Source organism: Zootoca vivipara, chromosome 14, assembly GCF_965207765.1.
Source record: "Zootoca vivipara chromosome 14, rZooViv2.hap1.1, whole genome shotgun sequence".
Lineage (NCBI taxonomy): Eukaryota > Metazoa > Chordata > Lepidosauria > Squamata > Lacertidae > Zootoca > Zootoca vivipara.
The window spans coordinates 37544890-37568238 of NC_142597.1; the positions used below are offsets into that span (position 1 = coordinate 37544890).

Sequence of the window (23349 nt, forward strand, 5' to 3'; positions counted from 1 at the left end):
ACGACTATAGCTCCCATCATCCCTAGCTAACAGGACCAGTGGTCAGGGGTGATGGGAATTGTAGTTCCAAAGCAGCTGGAGAGGCCAAGTTTGGGGACGCCTGATGTAAGGTATTAAAAAAACCAATGAGAAATAGAAAATAATTATATTAACGTTATATTTACCAATGGCTCACTCCTGTCCACTGCTGCTCTGAGGTCGGCGAGCACCGTCTCTCCTGGCGGCTGACCATCTCCCATGACTTTGCCTCTCTGCCCTTGCAGGTCCACAGCGACTTCACTGCCGCGGCGACGAGAGGCGCGATGGCGGTCATTGACGGCAACGTGATGGCCATCAACCCCAGCGAGGAGACCAAGATGCAGATGTTCATCTGGAACAACATCTTCTTCAGCCTGGGCTTTGACGTCCGCGACCACTACAAGGACTTTGGCGGGGACGTGGCCGCTTACGTGGCCCCCACCAACGACCTCAACGGGGTCCGGACGTACAATGCGGTTGACGTGGAAGGGCTCTACACCCTGGGCACGGTGGTGGTGGACTACCGGGGCTATCGGGTGACGGCCCAGTCCATCATCCCCGGCATCCTGGAGAGGGAACAGGAGCAGAGCGTCATCTACGGCTCCATCGACTTCGGCAAGACGGTGGTCTCTCACCCCAAGTACCTGGAGCTGCTCGAAAAGACCAGCCGGCCCCTGAAAATCCAGAAGCACGCGGTCCTGAACGACAAAGGCGAGGAGGTGGAGCTCTGCTCGTCGGTGGAGTGCAAGGGGATCATCGGCAACGACGGGCGCCACTACATCCTCGACCTGCTCCGCACCTTCCCTCCCGACCTGAACTTCCTGCCCGTCGACGGGGAGGAGATGCCCGAGGAATGCCAGAAAATGGGCTTCCCCAAACAGCACCGCCACAAGCTCTGCTGTCTGCGGCAAGAGCTGGTGGATGCCTTCGTCGAGCACAGGTAACTCTCACCACCGCCCAGTATTTATAGAGCTGGGAAGGGATCCCGAGGGTCATCTAGTCCAACCCACCACCACTGCAAAGCTGGGCTCGAACCTGCAGCCTTGGTGTGATCAGCACCACACACTCTCTCCAACTAAGCTATTCAGGCTTTTTGCATCGCTGCTCTAGGTTTCTGTCCGGGGTGTGTGTGGTGAATGACCTCGTCGGCCTGGGGGCCGCATTCCTTCTTGGGCAACCTTCCAGGGGCCACATGTCAATAGGGATGGGGCCAGAGGCAGATGTGGGCGGAGCAATGGAGTTGATTTTTGGCTTAGTACAATAAGTTGCGTTTCAACCATGCAAGGACTATGAGAATTCAGCCAGGGGAAAGCAATTGAGTTTGATCTGGAGCAGGCTAGAAGAGAGTGGGAGCCCCAAGGTATTATTATTATTATTATTATTATTATTATTATTATTATTACTACTACTACTACTACTTATACCCCACTCATCTGACTGAGTTGCCCCAGCCACTCTGGGCAGCTTCCAATATAATAAAAGCCCAGCAAACGTCAAACATTAAAACCTTCCCAATGCAGGGCTGCCTTCAGATGTCTTTGGAAAGTTGTGTGTTTATCTTCTTGGCATATAATTGGAGGGTACTCCACAGGGCGGGCGCCGCCACCAAGAAGGCCCTCTGCCTGGTTCCCTGTACTGCTTGATATCTCGCAGTGAGGGAACCACCAGAAGGCTCTCGGCGCTGGACCTCAGTGTCCAGGCCGAACAGGGGGGTGGAGACGCTCCTTCAGGTATACTGGGCCGAGGCCATTTAGGGCTTTAAAGCTCAGCACCAACACTTTGAATTGTGCTCGGAAATGTATTAACTGCTGTGCTTATGATACGAGGTGTCTGCTGAAATAGTCTGTGGAACAGACACAGGATTGGACGTGAAAAAAATTTCAGCGCCTTCAATTGTTTTCTTATGTGTTGTATTATGGAAGGGGAGGCTGTGTAGTTAAGATACTTTTCAGTACTGTCAAGTAAAGTTTTGAGTTTGAATGTTACATATCGAACATACTTCATTTTCTAGCTTCCACCCGCTGAGTAAACCAAATTTTAGTCCATCGGCAGTTGAGCAGCGGGATCTCTTCAGGTATTTTTTTTGCAGCGTGAAAGACTAACACGGCAAACATTTGGAGCCAAACATGCCCAGTCCAACCCCCATTGGTTTTAGAGCTGCATAATGTTGGGTTGTAAGTTTTCGAGGGCATTTTCCAACTCAACTGTGGTTGGTTCCCAAAATCCTACATCATCACAAACACACACCCCAAAGTTTCTAGCCCTCGTGATGGACGCTTTGAGGGCTGTGTATAGCCGTTGCTCCAAACCAACAAGGGATCCACTGTGGTACAGTGCCACACCTAGGACCTGGGAGATCTGGGTTCAAGTTCCCACTTGACCATGAAGCTCACTAGGTGACCTTGGAGGGGCTAGTGGCTGCCTCTCAGCCTTACCTACTTTGCAGGGTGGTTGTGAGGATACAGTGAGGGAGGGGAGAGACCCCTGCACCCCACCTTAAACTTCTTGGAGAAGAGCAGGCATCCCCAAACCTCCGCCCTCCAGATGTTTTGGACTACAATTCCCATCATCCCTGACCACTGGTCCTGTTAGCTTAGGGATCATGGGAGTTGTAGGCCAAAACATCTGGAGGGCTGCAGCTTGGGGGTGCCTGGAGAAGAGGTTGTGCTAGAAATAATGATATGTGTGTTCTTGCCACCCCTTTTGCTGCTTCATCCCTTCTCTCTTCCTCCCTCTCCTCGACAGGTATCTCATGTTCATGAAATTGGCAGCGCTGCAGCTGATGCAGCAGAAGGCCCTCAAGCAGGAGGCGCCCTCCCCTCTGGAGAACGGCGAGAGCCCCACCTCCTCCTCCTCCTTTCCCGAGAACGGGGTGGAGGACGGCGAGGAGAAGCCCCCCTCGGACGACAGCAAGATGGAGGACAGCGTCGCAGGGTTGGACCAGGTGAAAGAGCTCACGGAGACGATTGCGTCGGACGATGGAGCAGGTAACTTGGTGCACTCTCCCACTGGGACCACTGCCACCATCCCAAAAAGAGGAAGACCCCCCCCTTCATGTGCATGAAGAAGCCCTTCCATTCATAAGAATGGTTTGGGGTTTTTTTGCTGGATCTGAGGTAAACTGCATCTGAACCTGTAGGGGGTTGGACTGGATGACCCTTGTGGTCTCTTCCAACTCTATGATTCTAGGATCCATTTGGCCGTCAGACCTCGTAGCTGTGCATAGCTCGTCTCCTCCATGCATTTGTTTGCTTGCCTTTTTAAAGGCAGGTACAAAGTCATTTGATAGTAGAGTTCCTTCGGTTACATAACCCCACCACCACCACCCCAAAAAAACCTTGCTAGCCCAAATCTCCCTCGTCTCCTTTTGGAGAAGTACGTCAACGCAGGGGCGTAGCCAGGATGAAAATCAGGGGGGGGCAAGGGGCGGGGAGCAAGGGGCGGGGGCGGGGCCACATCGGAGCAGCCCGAAATCGGGCTGCTCCGACTCCCTCCTCCCCCTCTGCGATAAGAGGGACGATGGGGAGCCAGGATCAGCCCGAAATCGGGCTGCTCCGACTCCCTCCTCCCCCTCTGCGATAGGAAGGGACGAGGGGGAGCCAGGATCAGCCCGAAATCGGGCTGCTCCGACTCCCTCCTCCCCCTCCACGATCGGAAGGGACGAGGGGGAGCCAGGATCAGCCCGAAATCGGGCTGCTCCGATCCCCTCCTCCCCCTCTGCAATCGCTGGGGCAGGTGGAGGGAAAGCCCCAGAGCCGCGCAAAGTGGTTGCCTGGCTTTCCCTCCGCCCGCCCCACAGCCAGCCGGCTAGAAGGGACGTCTCCCTTCTCCCTTGCTGGCTGTGGGGCGGAGGGAGGGAAAGCCAGCCAAACGCTTTGCGCGGCTCTGGTGCTTTCCCGCCGCCCGCCCCACAGCCAGCCAGGGAGAAGGGAGACGGCACCGGGCGGGCAGTGGGGCGGGCTGGCCAGTGGCCCTGCTTCTAGGGGGGGCAATTGCCCCCTCCTGCCCCCCCTGCCTACGCCCATGCGTCAACGTTTGGATCGTTTTGGTTGTCCTTTTCCTGCTCTACAGCTTTGAGTTGGGAAGAGGGGGAGCGGCACCAGAACTGGACACAAAAATTCCCAGGCAGATCCAGCATTTGTATAAGGACATCATGAAACTGGCAGGCTTTGGGTTTTTCCAGTTGAACCTTGAAGGTCACACTTTGCCCACCTTTACAGTTGCGTGTCAGGAACCTCCAGCCTGTCAGCCTGCCTTTGCCCACTACGGGGTCCAAGTTGGCCAGTGAGGCTGTTCTCCCCCCCTCCCACTTGTGACATCATCTGATGGGTGGGGTTAAATTTTGCATTGGCTACGTGTGACATTTACCCAGAATGGACTCAGCGCTCATCAGCTGCCATCACTTCTCCTCCTCCTCCTTTATCATACAGTGGTACCTTGGCTCTCAAACTTAATCCGTTCCGGAAGTCCGTTCCAAAACCAAAGCGTTCCAAAACCAAGGCGCACTTTCCCGTAGAAAGTAATGCAAAATGGATTAATCCGTGCCAGACTTTTAAAAACAACCCCTAAAACAGCAATTTAACATGAATTTTACTATCTAACGAGACCATTGATCTAAGCAATGTACTGCAGTCACACAATCGATCAGTAGCTGAACTGGGTTCCACACAGTCACAAAAACAAACAAAAAGAGCCGCAAAAACAAAAATGCAAAATAAATAGCAAAAACAAGACAGACCTCAGCTTAACACTCAAAACAGAAGTGTAACACTCAAAACGGAGCACGTTCAGCTTCCAAAAAAAGTTCGCAAACCGGAACACTTACTTCCAGGTTTGCAGTGTTTGGGTTCCAAGTTGTTTGAGAACCAAGATACCACTGTATTGTACATACCCGCAGGTTTCAGGGTTGTTCAAATGATAAAATCACATCATCTGCTGAGCAGAGTTTAAATCCTGCTCAGGTCAGCAACGTTCCATGCAAAGCCCTTCCTGAATCAATAAGGAAATTTGAAAGCTCTTCTTAAAATGGAAGGGGGGGAGGTAGTCTTCATTTTAGCAGCTGCTTTGTGATGTCATGGGGTTGACAGGTCAGCAGCCCCTCCCACCTGTCAAATTTGGCCCCTGAAGGCCGATCCCAATAAGGATGTGGGTCGTGACTTGCATGCTTAGCTCAGTCGGTGGAGCTCTTATTCATCTCAGGGTCGTTTGTTCAAGCCCCACGTTGGGCAAAAAGATTCCAGGGGTTGGTTGGACTAGATGACTCTTGGGGTCCCTTCTAGCTCCACAGTTCTATGATTCTATGAAGCGGAAAGTGTTCCCCACATTTGCTCTGCAACCCACTTTGTCTCCTTTACCCAGTGGACCCCAAAAGCCGGGAAGTGATCCAGAATGCTTGCAAAGCGGTCGGATCCATCAGCAACACGTCCTTCGATATCCGGTTTAACCCAGATATTTTTTCGCCAGGTAAGAAGGAGCTTCAGGTGTGGTAGGAGTCCTTTGCAGCACGTAGCCCCTTCCAAGTGTTTGACCCTTTTGAGTTTAGACATTTGCGTATTTTATTTTGGACACTTAAAAAGAGTTGCTTTGCACACAGAAGCTCCCAGCTGTTAATCCACCCAGCATCTCCAGTTCTGTATTTCCCCCAGTGCATCTTGAGCCCGTCTTTCTTGTCAGCGATGATCAAAGCAGCTCCTAAGCTTGCAAGAAACAGTTTCTGTGAAACAGGAGGGAAGAACCACGTTACGCCCTCTTGAGCTCCTTGGAGGAAAAGTGGGGTGAGAATGCTATAATCAATAAATAATTCAAAATTATAGGATCCGCAGCAAGTTTATATGCAGAGTAGGTAGTGCCCTTGAAATAAATGGACCCCGAGTTAGTCATGTCCATTATTTTCAGGGGATCTGTTCTAAGTGGGACTAACATTGAAGTACAACCCCATTACTTTGAGCATCATTAAACCAAGAGAAGATGGCGCACAAATAAACTGACATGGGTGGATAGCTCAGTTGGTTAGAGCGTGGCGCCAAGGTTGCAGGTTCGATCCCCGTATGGAACAGCTGCATATTTCTTCGATTCATTCCTGACCACTGGACCTGTTAGCTGGGGGTGATGGGAATTGTAGTCCAATAACAGCTGGAGACCCCAGTTTGGGAAACCCTGGACTTAGATCAGGCATAGGCAAACTTGGCCCTCCATATGTTTTTTGGCCTACAACTTCCAGGATCCCTAGCTAACAGGACCAGTGGTCAGGGATGATGGGAATTGTAGTCCCAAAACATCTGGAGGGCCGAGTTTGCCTATGCCTGGCTTAGATGATCCTCAAGGTCCCTCCCAACTCGTAGAATTCTGTAATGGCTTGAAACCATGTTAAGCAATCTGTCTGGATGAATTGACGGCTCCTGACAGGACCAAAAGTGGAAGGTAGGTATCAATTCCTTCAAGGAGCTCAAGAAGGCCTGCATACTTCCCCCTCCCCACCCCCATATTTTTATCCTAACAGTGAAGTAGCTTAGGCAGAGAGAGTGAGTGACTGGCCCAAGGTCTCCCACTGAGCTTCATGGCTGAGTGGGGATTTGAACCCTGGCCTCCCAGGTCCTACTACAGCCCTTTAACCACTACACCATACTAGTCCTATCTTACTCCTGGGCAAATGGGAGTGGCGGGGCTGCTGTGAGCCCCATGATTTCCATATCGTGCATTCTAAGCTATGGTTTAGTAGTGCAATGTGTGAACGCAGGCTGCTCTCTGACCTGCTGCAGGAAGGCTCCTAGCTAACCATCCTTCCCCCAGTGTAACATTGGAGGGAGGCAGCTTTGGCCAATTCTGAGAGGTGCATTTCCCCCCCCCCCCAAAGAAATCTTGCTAACAGAAATATATGCCATAAAGGCAACTCTCAGCTTAACACAGCAGTTACATTAATAATAATTAAATTATTATTATTATTATTATTATTATTATTATTATTATTTATACCCCGCCCATCTGGCTGAGTCTCCCCAGCCACTCTGGGCGGCTCCCAATTGAATATTAAAACAATACAGCATTAAATATTAAAAGCTTCCCTAAACAGGGCTGCCTTCAGATATCTTTTAAAATTAGGATAGCTACTTATTTCCTTGACATCTGATGGAAGGGCATTTCACAGGGCGGGTGCCACTACCGAGAAGGCCCTCTGTCTGGTTCCCTGTAACCTCACTTCTCGCAATGAGGGAACCACCAGTAGGCCTTCGGCGCTGGATCTCAGTGTCCGGGCTGAACGGTGGGGGTGGAGACATTCCAGGGATACCATACAAAAGCCAAACTCCCATCTAGTCAAAACACATTAAGTTCAGTGGCGGATGGGATTGCCAAAGCCTTTTTTTTTTCTTCCAGACACCCACCCCCGCTTTTTAATATTTTTAAATTCAAATTTGTTCATTTAAATTACACGCAGGTAGTGTGCATGTGTGTGAAACTCGGAAAACTAGAATATCGTCAAAAAGTTCATTTATTTCAGTAATGCAACTTATTATTTTTTCTTTTTCTTTTAATTTTTACAAATGCTTTCTTTTTGGAAATTCCACAGTAATAAAACAAATAGTTACAATAATACAAAAATAAACATCGCTATTACATTTCATTAATTACATTCCATTTGTAATTGACCCGCCTAACGACAAATAATTACAATTACAACAAATAAAGGCTTGACATATCTTGCTTTGCATGTCATGCATCTATCTCATATATGGGTTTCACCTTTTAAGTTGCATTACTGAAATAAATGCACTTTTCGACGATATTCTAATTTTCCGAGTTTCACCTGTACACATGCAGATATATATATATAGTCCTTTTCCCAGCTGGCTGATCTTCCAGCTTCCTTTTCCAGCTGGCTGATCTTCCTTTCCTGTTTTCATAGGGGTCCGCTTTCCAGAGTCCAGCAAAGAGCAGATTCAGGATCAGAAGCGGTTGCTAAAGGATGCGGCGGCTTTCCTGGTGTCCTATCAAATTCCAGGCTTGGTGAGTGAATTTGTGCCAGAAGGAAGAGGAGAGAAGAGGGTGGGGGAGCAGTCTTTAAATAGGAACGGCATAGGAAATGGCCTTATACTGACCCCCAGGCCCTCAGTCCATCTAGCTCAGTATTGTCCGCACGGACTGGCAGCAGCTTTCGACCAGAAGACTCTCCCAGATGTCTGGAGATGTCATTGCAGATGGAACCTTCTGCATGCAAGGCAGAAAAGCCAGGCTTGCTAAGTTCTGCTGTGTGTGTGGTTTTTTTCCCTTCTTCCTTGGCAGGTGAAAGACTGTCTTGACCACACCATGCTCCCGATGGACGGCGCCACCTTGGCCGAAGCAATGCACCAGCGAGGCATCAACATGCGCTACTTGGGCAGAGTGGTGGACTTCATCACCAAAACCCCTGGCCGGACTCAGCTAGATCACATCTATGTAAGCCTCAAAAGTTTTTTTAGTTTTCCCCCCAACTTCTAATTGCCACTTAAAAATAAATAAATGTTGCTGTTGTTTCTTGAGGGTTATTTGCCCTGGCAGAGATCCAGCTCAGATAATTTGCCTTTCATGAACCTCAGCTTTAAAAAAAAAAAAGCCCACATATATTAGGGCTGCCAATACATCCAGGATTTTCTGGGTACGTGCTATGGCGCTGTGGTCTCTTGGGCTTGCGATCAGAAGGTTGGCAGTTCGAATCCCTGTGATGGAATGAGCTCCCGTTGCTCTGTCCCAGCTCCTGCCAACCTAGCAGTTCGACAGAACACCAGTGTAAGTAGATAAACAGGTACCGCTCTGGTGGGAAGGTAAACGGCATTTCCGTGCTCTTTGGCACTCGTCACGGTATCCCGTTGTGCCAGAAGTGGTTTAGTCATGCTGGCCACATGACCTGGAAAGCTGTCTGTGGACAAACACCGGCTCCTTCGGACTGGAAGCAAGATGAGTGCCGCAACCCCACAGTCGCCTTTGACTGGACTTAACCGTCGAGGGTTCCTTTACCTTTTCCCAATGTCCGAGATTTTCCAGACATGACCTGGATTCGCCCGTCAGAAATAGTGTCTGGGTGGAAATTTCTAAAATCAGTAAAAATCTCCGGGGAAACCCAGGCATATGGCAACCCATGATGGGAACGTTGATTTTTGTCGAATTCCCTTAAAAATAGCTTTAGAACTTCATTTTTATTTTTGGAGGTTTTGCAGAAAAAAAGCTCAACAATTACTCGAACATATATAAACACGGCCTCCTCTTGTTTGTTGTGATCAAAGGCGTTGTTCTGATTCCTTCAAATATTCCCTTCACAAAGCCCAGTTGGTTTTCTTTCAGTGTGTGTGTGTGTGTATGTGTATGGGCTTTTGTGTTTCCCAGAGGCATCTGCTTGGCTATTGTGAGAACAACAGGATCAGATGGGCCACTGGCCAGATCCAGCGGGGCTCCTCTTTCTAGAACTCAGTTGGACAAAATGTAGTTGTGTTATGAAGAGTCGCAACGAGGGGTGGAAGATCTGCCCTTCCAGCTGTTGCTCCTGTCAGCCACAGTCAGCGTAGCCGCAGGTACAACTCTCACAAGCCCCAGAGGTCAGGGATGAGGGGAAGTATAGTCCACCAACGGGGAAAGTGTGCATGCACACGAAAGCTCATGCCTATGACAAACTTAGCTGGTCTCTAAGGTGCTACTGGAAGGAATTTTTTTTTATTTTGTTTCGACTATGTCAGACCAACACGGCTACCTACCTGTAACTATAACATAAGCAGTTGTCGGCATCTGTCTGTCTCGAGAGAGAACAGAGTGCACCTCTGGAGGTGACGTCAGCCACAGTCAGCATAGCCGCAGGTACAACTCCCACAAGCCCCAGAGGTCAGGGATGAGGGGAAGTATAGTCCACCAATGGGGAAATTGACGTGCAGGATCATTTTCTTTTTTTTCTACAATAATCTTTATTTAGTTTACATATCCAATAACCAATATCAAAATTACATTTCGCATACACCGCATTTTCTTCATCTTTGTGTATACATATCAAAAAAAATCCCAAAAAAGGGGGGAGAGAAAGAAAGAATTTTAAAAAATCTCCAAGAAGGGAAAAAAGAAAAGAGGGGGGGGGGCAATGAACATATCCATAGAACTGATATTAATACAAATATTAAAATTTGACTTCAACCCTACCTTCATTCGCCTGTTTTAAGGTCTTGCTTTAAACTTGCACAGTTTAACATTCTTCATGCTTAAAATCATAGATCCACTATTATCGATATCTTCACAATCATGTAAAAATTCTATTTTCATGCTTATGTCACTCCAATCATTTTCCACATTGGTGGACCATAGCTCCCCTCATCCGTGCCCTTAGGGCTTATGGGAGTTGGAGTCCAACAACACCTGTATGGAAACAGGTTTACAGTGGTACCTTGGGTTACAAATGCTTCGGGTTACAAACTCCGCTAACCCAGAAGTAGTTAAGAACTTTGCCCCAGGATGAGAACAGAAGTTGCGCAGCGGCAGCAGGAGGCCCCGTTAGCGAAAGCGCGCCTCAGGTTAAGGACAGTTTCGGGTTAAGAACGGACCTCCGGAACGAATTGCGTTCATAACCCGAGGTACCACTGTGTAATGGCAAACGGTAAACATTAGTGAGGCGACACAGGCTACATCCACAATACGTGCTTAAAGCAGTATTATGCTACATTAACAGGCATTGTTTTCCTCCAAAGAATCCTGGGAACTGTAGTTTGCTTAAGGGTGCTGAGTGTTGTTAAGAGATTCCCTATTTCCTTCACAGAGTTAACCACTTCCGGAGTGGTTTAACAGCCTGTCCCTCTTTACAGGGGACTCTGGGAATTGTAGGCCTGCGAGGTGAGTAGGGGGGATCTCTGAACGACTCTCCGCACCCTAAACAAGCTACAGTCCCCCAGGATGCTTTGAAGGAAGCCATGACTGTTAAAGGTGGTAGGATAGCGCTTGGGAGGTATAGTGTATATAGGGTTTCTTGAAGGAAGACAGTTTCGAAAGCGTAGTATAAATCTGGGAAATTGCCCCAAAGCCCACATATTTAAACCCAAACAGGTCAACTATAGCAGGCGTTGGGTACAGTCCTCTCCCGGCAGACCCTATCGACAGTATTTTTTATTCTTGAGTGAAAAGCTGGCTGCTTGAATTGTTGCAGCGGCCCTGTTGTTGAAATGGGCTTTTTGGGGGGCCTCGGGAAGGAACGTTCCAGAGCACCAAATGCCGAACTCGGAAAGAGTTTGTCAGCGTCGACGGTGCGAGTGATGTGTTTGTCTCCCGCTTGACCTGTCGTTTGTTTCCTTGGAACAGAAAATCGGAATCACGGAACTGATCACCCGGTCGGCTAAGCACATCTTCAAGACATACCTCCAGGTACAAATCGGATTATGCAACCCTGAACATCTTCCCTTACATGCCCTCTCCTGCGCAAGGGTTGTCCCCCCCCCTCTCTCTCTCCCCTCCGCCCAGCCCCGCCTTTCCTTCCCAGATCTAGAGAAGCCATTTCCTCATTAGGCTTCTTGCACAGGTTGCCTAGCAACCGGAAGTACAATCTCATTAAGGCCTAAAATAAGTGCAGGCCTGTGTGTGATTGAGGGAGAACCAGTGGCAACTTGTCTGTATGCGGTGTGTGTGTGTGTGAGAGAGAGAGAGAGAGAGAGAGAGATCCAAAAACTATTCCTTCATGGCTGAGCTTGTCTTTTTGTCTTCCGCTCTCAGCAGGAAAGGTTTTTAACGTGGCAAGTGTTTGTGTGAACTTGTGTCAGACCCGCGGCACGGTTAATGTACAGGTGAAACTCGGAGAATTAGAATATCGTCGAAAAGTGCATTTATTTCAGTAATGCAACTTCTTATTATTTTATTTTAATTTTTACAAATGCTTTCTTTTTGGAAATTCCACAGTAATAAAACAAATAATACAATAATACAAATTGTATTACAATAATACAAATTGCATTACAATAATAACAAATTGTATTACAATAATACAAATTGTATTACAATAATAACAAATTGTTACAATAATACAAAAATAAACATCGCTATTACATTCCGTTAATTACATTCCGTTTATAATTGGCCCGCCTAACGACAAATAATTACAATTACAACAAATAAAGGCTTGGCATATCTTGCTTTGCATGTCATGCATCTGTCTCATATATGGGTTTCACCTTTTAAGTTGCGTTACTGAAATAAATGCAGTTTTCGACGATATTCTAATTTTCCGAGTTTCACCTGTAGGCCTGGTGTTCCCGGATCCCTGAGAAGCGGGGGGGGGGGGGCATTGCATAGGGTTCCTCCCTCCCAAAAATGCTTCTTCAGCGCATGCAGCCATCTGCTCGGGTTTGTTTCCAGAGCAATGACTCCTCCAAAATGCTTTGCATGCCAGTCAAGTCTCCTGGCTGCCTTCCGCAATTGTGTGTGTGTGTGGAATCCCACATGGAGCTTCTGGCCTCAGCTGGGGAGGGACGCCCACAGCGTAATAGCCCCCCCCCCCAAATAAAAAGTCCAGTTCAGTCTTTGTTTCATTTCATTCGCTTTTTGGGCAAATCTGGTCCAGAAGATGCAACTAATCATTCTAGGAGGTTTCGTTAGTTAATCAATTTACTGCCATCCCAGGTTCAAGTTCCTTCTGTTAATTCACAAACCCCCACAAAGTAGTTGTAGTACCGGTAGTAATTAATAATAATAATAAATTATTATTTGTATCCTGCCCACCTGACTGGGTTGCCCCAGCCACTCTGGGAGGCTTCCAACATTTATAAAAACATAATATGGTCAAACCTCGGCTCCTGAATGCCTCCGTTTTAGAACATTTCAGCTCCCGGACGCCAGAAAAACCCGGACGTAAATGCTCTGGTTTCCGAACGTTTTTCAGAGGCCAAATCTCCGACGCAGCTTCCGCTTGAGTGCAGGGAGGCTCTTGGAGCCAATCAGAAGCCACGCCTTGGTCGTCGAACATTTCGGAACGGATTACGTTCGGCAACCGAGGTTTGACTGTAAATAATCAGACATTAAAAACTCCTAATACAGGGCTGCCTTCAGATGTCTTCTAAACGTTGTATAGTTATTTGTCTCCTTGACATCTGACGGGAGGGTGCCACTACCGAGAAGGCCCTCTGCCTGGTTCTGTGTAACTTCACTTCTTGCAGTGAGGGAACCGCCAGAAGGCCCTCAGAGATGGAAAGTACCTTCAGGGCTGCTTGATTCCTCCTCTTCCTCAATTGCTAAGGCCTTCTGAAGGGGGTACTTTTGGTGGTCCAACTTATCCCTGTAGTTCGTCTGGCCTTCACCAGGGGATGAGGCTTTAGCATGGTAGGTCCAGGTTTGTGGAACTCCTTGCCAATAGAAGTTGGGCAGGAGCCGTCCCTGCTCATTTTAAGACGTCTCATAAAAAACGTGTTATTTGAGCAGTCCTTTCAAACCTGAGATTCTTTGCCAACCAGCTCTTTCTAACATGGTTTAAGTTTTTTATTGTGAGGTGTTCATAAACCTAGGTTCCACTGTACTGTGTTTTCAGTCGACATACCACCTTGCAATGGTTTTTTATGAAAGGGCAGTTTACACATCTTTAAATGAACAGATGACTAGCTGCGTAGTCCTGAGGGAGTTTTCCTCTGTATGTCTGGTTGAATGTCTCCCTGCCATGTAGAAGGCCTGAAGTAAGGAAAACGAAACCTCTCTGTTCCCTTCTCCTCAAATCACACACTGCTTGCGTTGGGTTTGCTCAGCAAGGTGTTACCAGGACTTTTCTTCCCGGACTCCGTTCGCATTATTTGACTTCGCTAACATGTAGCGCGCTAATGGTCTCCCTCTTTCCCTCCCATAGGGAGTGGAGCTGTCAGGCTTATCAGCTGCCATCAGTCATTTCCTCAACTGCTTCCTCAGCTCCTTCCCAAACCCCGTGGCCCATCTCCCGGCGGATGAGCTGGTCTCCAAGAAAAAGAACAAGAGGAGGAAAAATCGGAATTTGGGCGCCGCTGACAACACTGCCTGGGCCACCATGAGCCCTCAAGAATTGTGGAAGAACATTTGTTCGGAAGCCAAGAGTTACTTTGACTTCGGCTTGGAATGGTATGTCTTTTAGAAATAAAACCTAGGAAACTCACAGTTGTTGTAAGGATTGCCATCGGTCCATGGTGAGGGACTCCCGGTCTTCCACACAATATTGGACTCCAGAGCCCATCAGATTATGTCTCCATCTTGCCCGGTGCTCTCTACTTTAGCTGGCTGCAGAATGTGACTTGGGCAGTGCAGAGCTTAGGGGGTAGGGTTGTAGCTCAGGGTTAAAGCACCTGTGTCATGTGTGGAAAGGTCCCAGGTAAATCATGCCCAGGTAAATCTGGGAATGTCTCCCCTCCGAGGTCCTAATTTGAAAATGTGGATGGCTCTGGTCTGTTGCTTCCTTTTGACTCCCCCCCCCTTCTCCTTTTTTGCAGTGAGAGTGTTGACCAGGCAGTGGAAGTATACAACCTACAGAAGGTCACCCTGCTGCGTGAGATCTCCCTCAAAACTGGAATCCAGGTGGGGAATGAAGTGCACAACCTCCCAAGTTCTTCCCCCTCACTTACCCTTCCGAACACAACTTGGAAGAACATAAAGACTTTATTTTTTTAAAAGCATTTTTATCCCTTTTTATCCCACTCTTCAGCTCAGTTTCTCAAACTTGGGTCTTCAGCTGTTGTTGGACTACAACTCCCATCACCCCTAACGCTCAGGACCAGTGGGCAGAGATGATGGGAGTTGTAGTTGCAACAACAGCAGCTGAAGACCCGAGTTTGAGAAACGTCGCTTTAGCTGGGAAAGGCTCCCAAAGCAAGTTTGCAAATATCAGCGGTAAAACAGCCCCAGGCCTTAAGCTCTCGAAATCTTAAGGGCGACAGCACAAAAGGAAAAGGAACTGGGAGGGAGGAATCACTCATTCTTGGTTTCTGAGCTCTTCTAGCAAACAGGAGGGACGCATTGCATTCCTGCCAGCCACTAGGTTATGCAATGCCAGCTAAGATTAATTTCTAGCTTTGCTGATAGAAACTAAATAAAAAAATCCCTTCAGTAGCACCTTAAAGACCAACTAAGTTTTTATTTTGGTATGAGCTTTCGTGTGCATGCACACTTCATCAGATACACTGATAGAAACTGTCATGCATCCCCTTCAGTTCTCTCCCTAAGAAGGAACTTTCGCTTGAGGCAGGAGAAAAGTACAGTAACCGCTGGATTTTAACCATTACTTTGCTGCTGTGCTTCAGCAGTCGTAGGTGCGGACTGAACCCAACACACCACCTGGTGGAGCCTAATCCAGTTAATTCTGCAATCTCCACAATACACTCTTAGTTTAAGACTGTGACTAAGAGGATGGCTCCCAATTGAGCTGCCCATAATGGCTGGTTCATCTGTAACTCGTGGGGAACCTTTGGCCCTTCAGATCGGCTGAACTCCAACTCCTCCCCAGCGAGGATGGCCAGCGGCCAGGGGTGTGAGGAGTTGTAGGTCAGCAACATCCGGAGGGCCAGAACGTTCCCCACATCTGCTCTGAGCCCATGGTTTATAAATTGTAGCTGGTCTTGTGAACCCAGCCCCTGGAGCTTGTTGTTGTTTAGTCGTTTCCGACTCTTCGTGACCCCATGGACCAGAGCACGCCAGGCACTCCTGTCTTGCACTGCCTCCCGCAGTTTGGTCAAACTTCGAGAACACTGTCCAACCATCTCATCCTCTGTCGTCCCCTTCTCCTAGTGCCCTCAATCTTTCCCAACATCAGGGTCTTTTCCAGGGAGTCTTCTCTTCTCATGAGGTGGAGCTTAACTATGGTTTATAAATCATGGTTAAAATGAGATAGTGGACTAGGCTTTCTGGTTACAAGCCTCGTTTGGTCACCAATAACCATGGCTCACTATTATGTGCAAACCCAAGCTGCCGCCTTAGCTATGGTCAAGGAGCCGTCACCACCCCACAGCTGCTGAACTGCAGTCAGTGGGGTCAATGAGGGTCAGTAGTGGGGGGGGGTGAGAACTCCTGGGTGGGGTGGCAGCAGAAACACAGATGCCAAAAGGGGGCAGCATACCCTGCATAGTTCCTCAGATGAAAATGTCCCTGTTATCATTGGAGGGTATTAAAATCTATTTTTGAGAGAGGACTTTACATTTTCTTTTCTCTTTTTTTTGCTTAGATATATATCATATTAAAGTTTTACAATCATATATCCGGTGTTGTTCTGGGAGTACCCAGGGGTACGCATACCCCTAAACATTTTGTGAATCTTCGTACTGCATTCATTTATTCCCGATTTGAACTATAAAATGGTGATTTTTCTGGAGTCAAAATGAGAGTACCCCTAAACATGTTTTTAAAAGGGGGGGAAGCACTGCACATATCCAGCATACAACATAAAAACAAGATTCCAAAGAATCTCCTGGACTTCCCTCCTCCCCCTTGTGGGTCCTATTGTTAATAATTTCCTGCTGCATCTTTTATAGTAATTCAAATCTTTTATCTCTCAGTTATTTCCAAAATTCACCATTAAACTGCAAGTGCTACTCCAATCCTACTAACGATGTTAGCTGTTGGCAATGGTTTTTAAGATAAATTATAAAAAATTTCTCCATCCCTTATTAAAATTTTGGTCTTCCTGATTTCTAATTCTTCCATTTTTGCCTTTTCGGCACAATCCATCAACTTAATCTTCCATTCTTCTCTGGTAGGGACTTTTATCTTCTTTCCATCTCTGGAAAAGTTTAGTTAGATTAGTTTGCTTTTTATTGCATTGTATTGTGGAAAAGCTTCCAAAAAAAATATATGGAAGCAAGCAATAGCAGCGCTCAGGATCAGCCTTCATTGGGAACACTGCTTGTCGATAGCCACCTTAAACTGTGGCGTCCAGAACCCATACGCAGGACTCCCAATTGGGGTTGGACCGAGGCATCATTAACAACTGGCTTTTCCTTTTCTCTTAGGAAAGGTATGGAAGCATTTGTGTGTCTTTGTGTTTCAGATCCTTCTGAAAGAGTACAACTTCGATAATCGCCATAAGCCAACGTTCACAGAAGAGGACATCCTCAACATCTTCCCAGTCGTGAAGCACGTCAACCCCAAAGCCTCGGACGCCTTCCACTTCTTCCAAAGCGGCCAGGCGAAAGTGCAACAAGGTATCACTTGCAATGTACTACTGGCTGTGAATTCGGTTTCGAACCAAGGTGGATAGGTCCTAGGGGTGCGGGGTGGGGGTGGGGGTTAACCTTGGCAGCCCAGGGACTCTTATAAGCCGGATCCTGACTTCTGGAGAAGTTTAAAAATAAAAAAATAAAAAACAAAAGTTTACCCAAGGCGTGTGGCAGGGAGAGAGGAACTTACTTTACTACATCCCTACGGTACAGTCATGGGGGGCTGGTGCCCATTGGAAAGGGTAGGGCGGAATGCAGGGAGCCCAACACTAGGTGGCGCCAGATCCAGCAGCAGACGTGGCCATGTAATTTGTAGAATTGCAGACATCAAAGGGGCTGCAACGGTCTTCTAGGCCAGGGGTGGCCAACTCCCAAGAGACTGCAATCCACTCCGTGTTAAAAACTGGCAGTGATCTACCCCCCCTTTTTGGGGGTTCAGCTCAAAGTTGTTGAGCTTTTTTTTAGGAAGGAAGAAGGCCCATGGGGGGGGGGTTCGGGTCAAAGTTGTTTGAGTTTTTTTCAGGGAGTAGGTAAAATATTGAGCTTTTTTAAGGGGAGCCACAGTTGTTCAGCTTCTTTAGGGGGAGCCAATGATCTACCAGTGATCTACCGCAGACGTCCAGTGATCTACCTGTTGGACATGCCTGTTCTAGGCCAGCCCCCCTGCAATGCAGAAATGGCTTGCCCAATGTGGGGCTTGAACCCACAACCCTGAGATGAAGCTCCACCAACTGAGCTATCCAGCAACAGTTGTCCATTTCCTCCTCCCTGCTGAGTTCTACAAGTGGGCAAGATGGAGACAAAGGAGGCGTCTCCCCTCCCCGACTGGTTGTAAGCACCAAGGTGGGGGCAGATTGAGAGGCGGTGGGGCCAGTGCTCCATTTGCACTGATAAAACCAGCCTCCACTGCTTGCATCTTCTGCTGTCTTGCGGGACATCTTCGGGAGAAGAAAAGGCTAAGGAGTAAACAAACAAAAAAACTGGAGTGAGTCTCCAAGGCGGATGGATGGCGCCTTGTACGCCTGCCTTCAGCAGCTCCTGCAGCCAAGCTGGTGCCAAACGTATTGCTCTGCTTTCCTTTGGACCACATCTGTGAGGCTGAGAGGAGGGTCTTTTCATTTGGGCTTCCATATGCACTGCCCAGGCTTGCATCCCGGAAAGGTCACTTTGCTGCTGCTAATGGTTTTGACGTCACCTCCAGAGGTGCACTCTGTTCTCTCTCGAGACAGACAGATGCCAACAACTGCTTACGTTATAGTTACAGGTAGGTAGCCGTGTTGGTCTGACATAGTCGAAACAAAATAATAATAAAAAATCCTTCCAGTAGCACCTTAGAGACCAGCTAAGTTTGTCATTGGTATGAGCTTTCATGTGCATGCACACTTTCCCCGTTGGTGAACTATACTTCCCCTCATCCCTGACCTCTGGGGCTTGTGGGACTGCGGCTATGTTAACATAACACCAGTCTTGAAAGATCTACATTGGCTCCCAGTACGTTTCCGAGCACAATTCAAAGTGTTGGTGCTGACCTTTAAAGCCCTAAATGGCCTTGGTCCAGTATACCTGAAGGAGCGTCTCCACCTCCATCGATCAGCCCGGACACTGAGGTCCAGCACCGAGGGCCTTCTGGCGGTTCCCTCGTTGCGAGAAGCCAAGTTGCAGGGAACTAGGCAGAGGGCCTTCTCGGTGGTGGCGCCTGCCCTGTGGAACGCCCTCCCAACAGATGTCAAAGAGGAAAACAACTACCAGACTTTTAGAAGACATCTGAAGGCAGCCCTGTTCAGGGAGGCTTTTAATGTTGAATAGATTACTGTGATTTATTTTTCTGTTGGAAGCTGCCCAGAGTTGACTGTGGCTGACAGGAGCAACAGCTGGAAGGGCAGATCTTCCACCCCTCGTTGTGACTCTTCATAACACAACTACATTTTGTCCAACTGAGTTCTAGAAAGAGGAGCCCCGCTGGATCAGGCCAGTGGCCCATCTGGTCCAGCATCCTGTTGTTCTCGCAATCGCCAAGCAGATGCCTCTGGGAAGCACAAAAGCCCATACACACACATACACACACACTGAAAGAAAACCCAACTGGGCTTTGTGAAGCCATGCTCTCCATTCCTGGGAATATTTGAAGGAATCAGAACAACGCCTCTGATCACAACAAACAAGAGGAGGCCGTGTTTATATATGTTAGAGTAATTGTTGAGCTTTTTTCTGCAAAACCTCCAAAAATGAAGTTTTAAAGCTATTTTAAAGGAAATTTGACAAAACACTTCCCTCATGGGTTGCCATATGCCTGGGTTTCCCCGGAGATTTCTACCGATTTCAGATACACTGAAGTGTGCATGCACACAAAAGCTCATACCTACGACAAACTTAGTTGGTCTCTAAGGTGCTACTGGAAGGAATTTTTTATTATTTTGTTTCGCTTATAGTTAAGCATCGCCTGCAATCTCAAGAGTGCTTTTTCTTTACGCATTTCAGGTTTCTTGAAGGAGGGCTGCGAGCTGATCAGCGAGGCCTTAAACCTGTTCAACAACGTCTATGGCGCCATGCACATGGAAATCTGCGCCTGCCTTCGTCTCTTGTCTCGCCTGAACTACATCATGGGAGACTACTCAGAGGTACGGGGAGCCCTGGCCTCTCGCTGCTCCCAAATCTACCTGTGTTACGTAAGCAGGAGACATGCTTTCTTGGACTGAAGGAAGGCCTCTTTAGTCCGACCTCCTGTTTCCCACAGTGGCCAATCGGGTGCAGGAGAACAACAGATCCCTCCTGCTGACTCCCCAGCCACTGGTATTTAGAAGACACCTGCCTCCGAAACCCTGAGGGCTAACCATAGAAGTATCATGACTTTTAGCCCTTGATGGGTTTTAGACAAATTGGTGGAGGGAACTCGCCCACATCTTGTGGCAATAGGTTCCGCATGTTTAGCTCTAACATGGTGTGAAGAAGCACTTCCTTTTCCCCTCCCGAATCTCCCCCACCAATTATCTTTGTTGGATGACACCACTGGGTTATAGGCTGACACTCCTTCCCAAAGAATCCTGGGAACAATAGTTTGTTAAGCGTTCTGAGAAAGCAAGAACGAACAACTAGTTTTATGAAGCCCAAACCCGAAAACCACCTGGTGTTGGGGGGGGGGTTTGTGAGAGTCAGAGGTGGTTTTGGGTTTTCCTGGCTTTTCAACTCTTGTCTTCTTCCTTTCGTTCTAGGCCTTAAGTAACCAGCAGAAAGCAGTGCTCATGAGCGAGAGAGTCCTTGGCATAGAGCACCCCAACACAATTCAGGAATATGTAAGTAGAAAACAGCGGGGAGGGTTGAAGAATTCTGCAGCAGGCAGCTGAGGAGGCAAGGAGGAAGCGTCATGGAAACAACCCCTTGCCCACAGAAAACTAGCATGTCAAGGAGAAACCTTTTGCCTGAGGTGCTAGCTTTTGTGTTTTCTCAATGCAGGGAGATATTGAAATCAGAACATTCCAATTCCCCTTCCCATTTGCATTTGAAGTCTCCCCCCCCCCAAAAAAAAGAAATAAAATCAGCCCACTTTTCTACCATTGAGATCTGTTGGAAGTTGGTGTCAAGAGTTCTGAGTTTCTCTTTTCCCCCTGGAAGTTGGGCCACATCTGCACCAAGCACTTAAATAAACATTGTTATGCCATTTTAACAGTCATGGCTTTTCCCAAAGAATCCAGGGAACTGTAGTTTATTAAGAGTGTTCCTCTCACAGAGCTACAATTCTGATCTCCCTAGGAAGGAGAGTTGTTGGTTAAACCTTTCTGGCAATTGTAGCTCTGTGAGGGGAATTGGTGTGCCAACAACTCCTTAACAACCTACAGTTCCCAGGATTATTTGCGGGGAAGGCCTGACTGTTTAAAGCCAGGTGGGCTGGGTACAAATTAGAAATTATTATTATTATTATTATTATTATTATTATTATTATTATTATTATTACTAAAGTGGCATAATAGTTCTTTAAACATAAGGTGCAGGTGCCGCCTAGGATTGTGTGTTCTTCCCTTGGCGGAGACAGCTGCATTCTGCAACAAAACATTGCAGCGCAAAGTCTTGCCTGCTCAGGATGCAGCCTGTTCCATCCCCAGTGGCAAGCAAATTTTATCTTCTTCATCCTAGCAGTATTCCATGCCTGCTGAACACACTCTGTCCTCACCGGGTTATCTTTGAGTTCCTTCTACCCACCCCCAAATCCTAAATACGTGTATTTCTCCAAACCCTTGACGTCCCCCACTCCACCTCAGCTGCTAATACCATGGGACTATGGAACTAAAGGCATCGCAGCCCAAATTTTGGAAACAGAAGGAAAAGATTCTCGGGGGGGGCAGCGGCAAAGAGGGGTGGTTCTGACTTTGTGATTATTGTTGTTGTTGTTGTTACGGTATGTCTAAATTGTTCATCCAGATTCTCTCTTACGCCTCTTGTAGATGCACCTTGCTTTGTACTGCTTTGCAAACAGCCAGCTGTCTACAGCGCTCAACTTGCTATACCGCGCACGCTACCTCATGCTGTTGGTGTTTGGCGAAGATCACCCAGAAATGGCACTCTTGGATGTAAGTTTAGCTGTTGGCCGGCCAGGGTCTCTGGAGCCCCAGCTAAAGAGCCTGCGTGGTGGTTTCTGCGGGTGGAACACCTAAAGCTGAATTTGACTTTTCCCAATGAGATGCAGCATCCTGAAAAACCTCTGCCTTTTGCGTTTCTAATTTGGAACACAAGTTTCCTTAGCCCTTTTCTCCATTTTATCCTCACCGCATCCTTTGTAAGGTCAGTGAGGTTCAGAGAGTCTCCCAGTGAGCGTTGCAGCTGAGCAGGGATTCGAACCCAGGTCTCTACAGCCCTGGCTGGACAGTAACCACCATGCCACACCGACGTGCGGCTCCATTGTCCCACACAGATGTGACTCCCTTGGCCAGTATTTCTTTTCACTTGCCTACCTGCCTGGCTGTTCCTCGTGCCCAACCTTCCCTACCATCTCTTTCCCAGACTGTATCTCCCTATATGCATAGAAATGTAAGGTTGTCATCAGGGAAACGTCACTGGAGGATTTCTAGTCCCTTGTGGCAGTCCTAGAGTTCTTTGGGAAGAGAGAACTGCAGGCAGCTCTGTAAGGGTCTCGTAACAACCTTCAGCACCTTCACCCAACTACAGCTCCAAGGATTCTTTGGGGGGAAGCCATGACTGTTAAAGTGGTAGGAGAGTTCTTTGAATGTATGGCAGCATGGATGTGACCTCGGGTATCTAGTGCTAAGGTTGAGAGGTGGCTGAATGGAGTTGTCCCCCAGAGGTACGTTCTTCTCCCACCCACCTCAGGTAGGATCTGGGAGTGTCACAAGGTGGGATAGCTCAGTCAGCAGAGCATGAGACTCTTAATCTCAGGGTTGTGGGTTCGAGCCTCACATTGGGCAAAAGATTCCTGCATTTCAGGGGTTTGGACTAGATTACCTTCGTGGGCCCTTCCAGTTCTATGATTCAGCAGACTTGATTCTGTGCTGTATAAATCTTTTTTTAGGAATTCCCTCAATAACCAAAGGTAACAACAACTGATTGTGGGGGACGGGAGAGAGTGATATCTTCCTGTGCCTCTCGTTTTCAGATTTGATTTAAAATATTGTATGTACAGCATTGTAAGGATTATGATGATCGTTCATTTTTATGCAACGTTTCTGACAAGTTGGAAGTTCTTTTGCATAAAAATAGGGGGGTGGGATTCTGTCCCCTGCCGCACCCCTGATCACTGTGAGTCCTGTATGTGCCATGAGGGTGGATTAGGGGGCGGGCTCCTTAGGGGGGTTCTTTTGTGTGTGGGAAAGCCAGCTCTAGCACTGAAGGTCCACTTCTGGCCCTGCCTCACTGGAACATTGCTTCTGCCCCTAGAACAACATTGGCTTGGTCCTCCATGGAGTGATGGAGTACGATCTCTCCCTGCGGTTTCTGGAGAACGCGCTGCTCATCAACTCCAAGTACCACGGCGCCAAGTCTCTGAAAGTTGCACTCAGGTGAAACGCCCAGTCCTGTTGTTTGCCCAGTGGGGAGGGAGGGACTTTCACAGCTAAAATATATGCATTATATTAAGGAATACCTCTGCAAATGTGTACAGTGGTACTTCAACTTACGAACGACTCGACAACCGAATTTTTCGACTTACGAATGGGGTAATGGCCGTGAGCTTACAAATGTC

The 23349-nt window shown here is 47.9% G+C and overlaps 1 protein-coding gene across 2 annotated transcripts in view; it reads left to right on the forward strand.

The window, feature by feature from the left end:
- The window catches only part of CLUH (CLUH binding protein of NUMT mRNA), an 82980-nt gene that overhangs the window by 53301 nt on the left and 6330 nt on the right, over positions 1-23349 (forward strand). For both annotated transcript variants that reach the window (XM_035139029.3, XM_035139028.3), the window contains exons 10-22: positions 264-958; positions 2764-3005; positions 5377-5481; positions 7919-8019; positions 8296-8448; positions 11317-11379; positions 13838-14082; positions 14448-14532; positions 16994-17147; positions 19641-19780; positions 20372-20452; positions 21599-21724; positions 23046-23167. In XM_035139029.3, the coding sequence (XP_034994920.3) occupies positions 264-958; positions 2764-3005; positions 5377-5481; positions 7919-8019; positions 8296-8448; positions 11317-11379; positions 13838-14082; positions 14448-14532; positions 16994-17147; positions 19641-19780; positions 20372-20452; positions 21599-21724; positions 23046-23167 (2312 nt within the window). The remainder of the gene's footprint in view (positions 1-263; positions 959-2763; positions 3006-5376; positions 5482-7918; positions 8020-8295; positions 8449-11316; positions 11380-13837; positions 14083-14447; positions 14533-16993; positions 17148-19640; positions 19781-20371; positions 20453-21598; positions 21725-23045; positions 23168-23349) is intronic.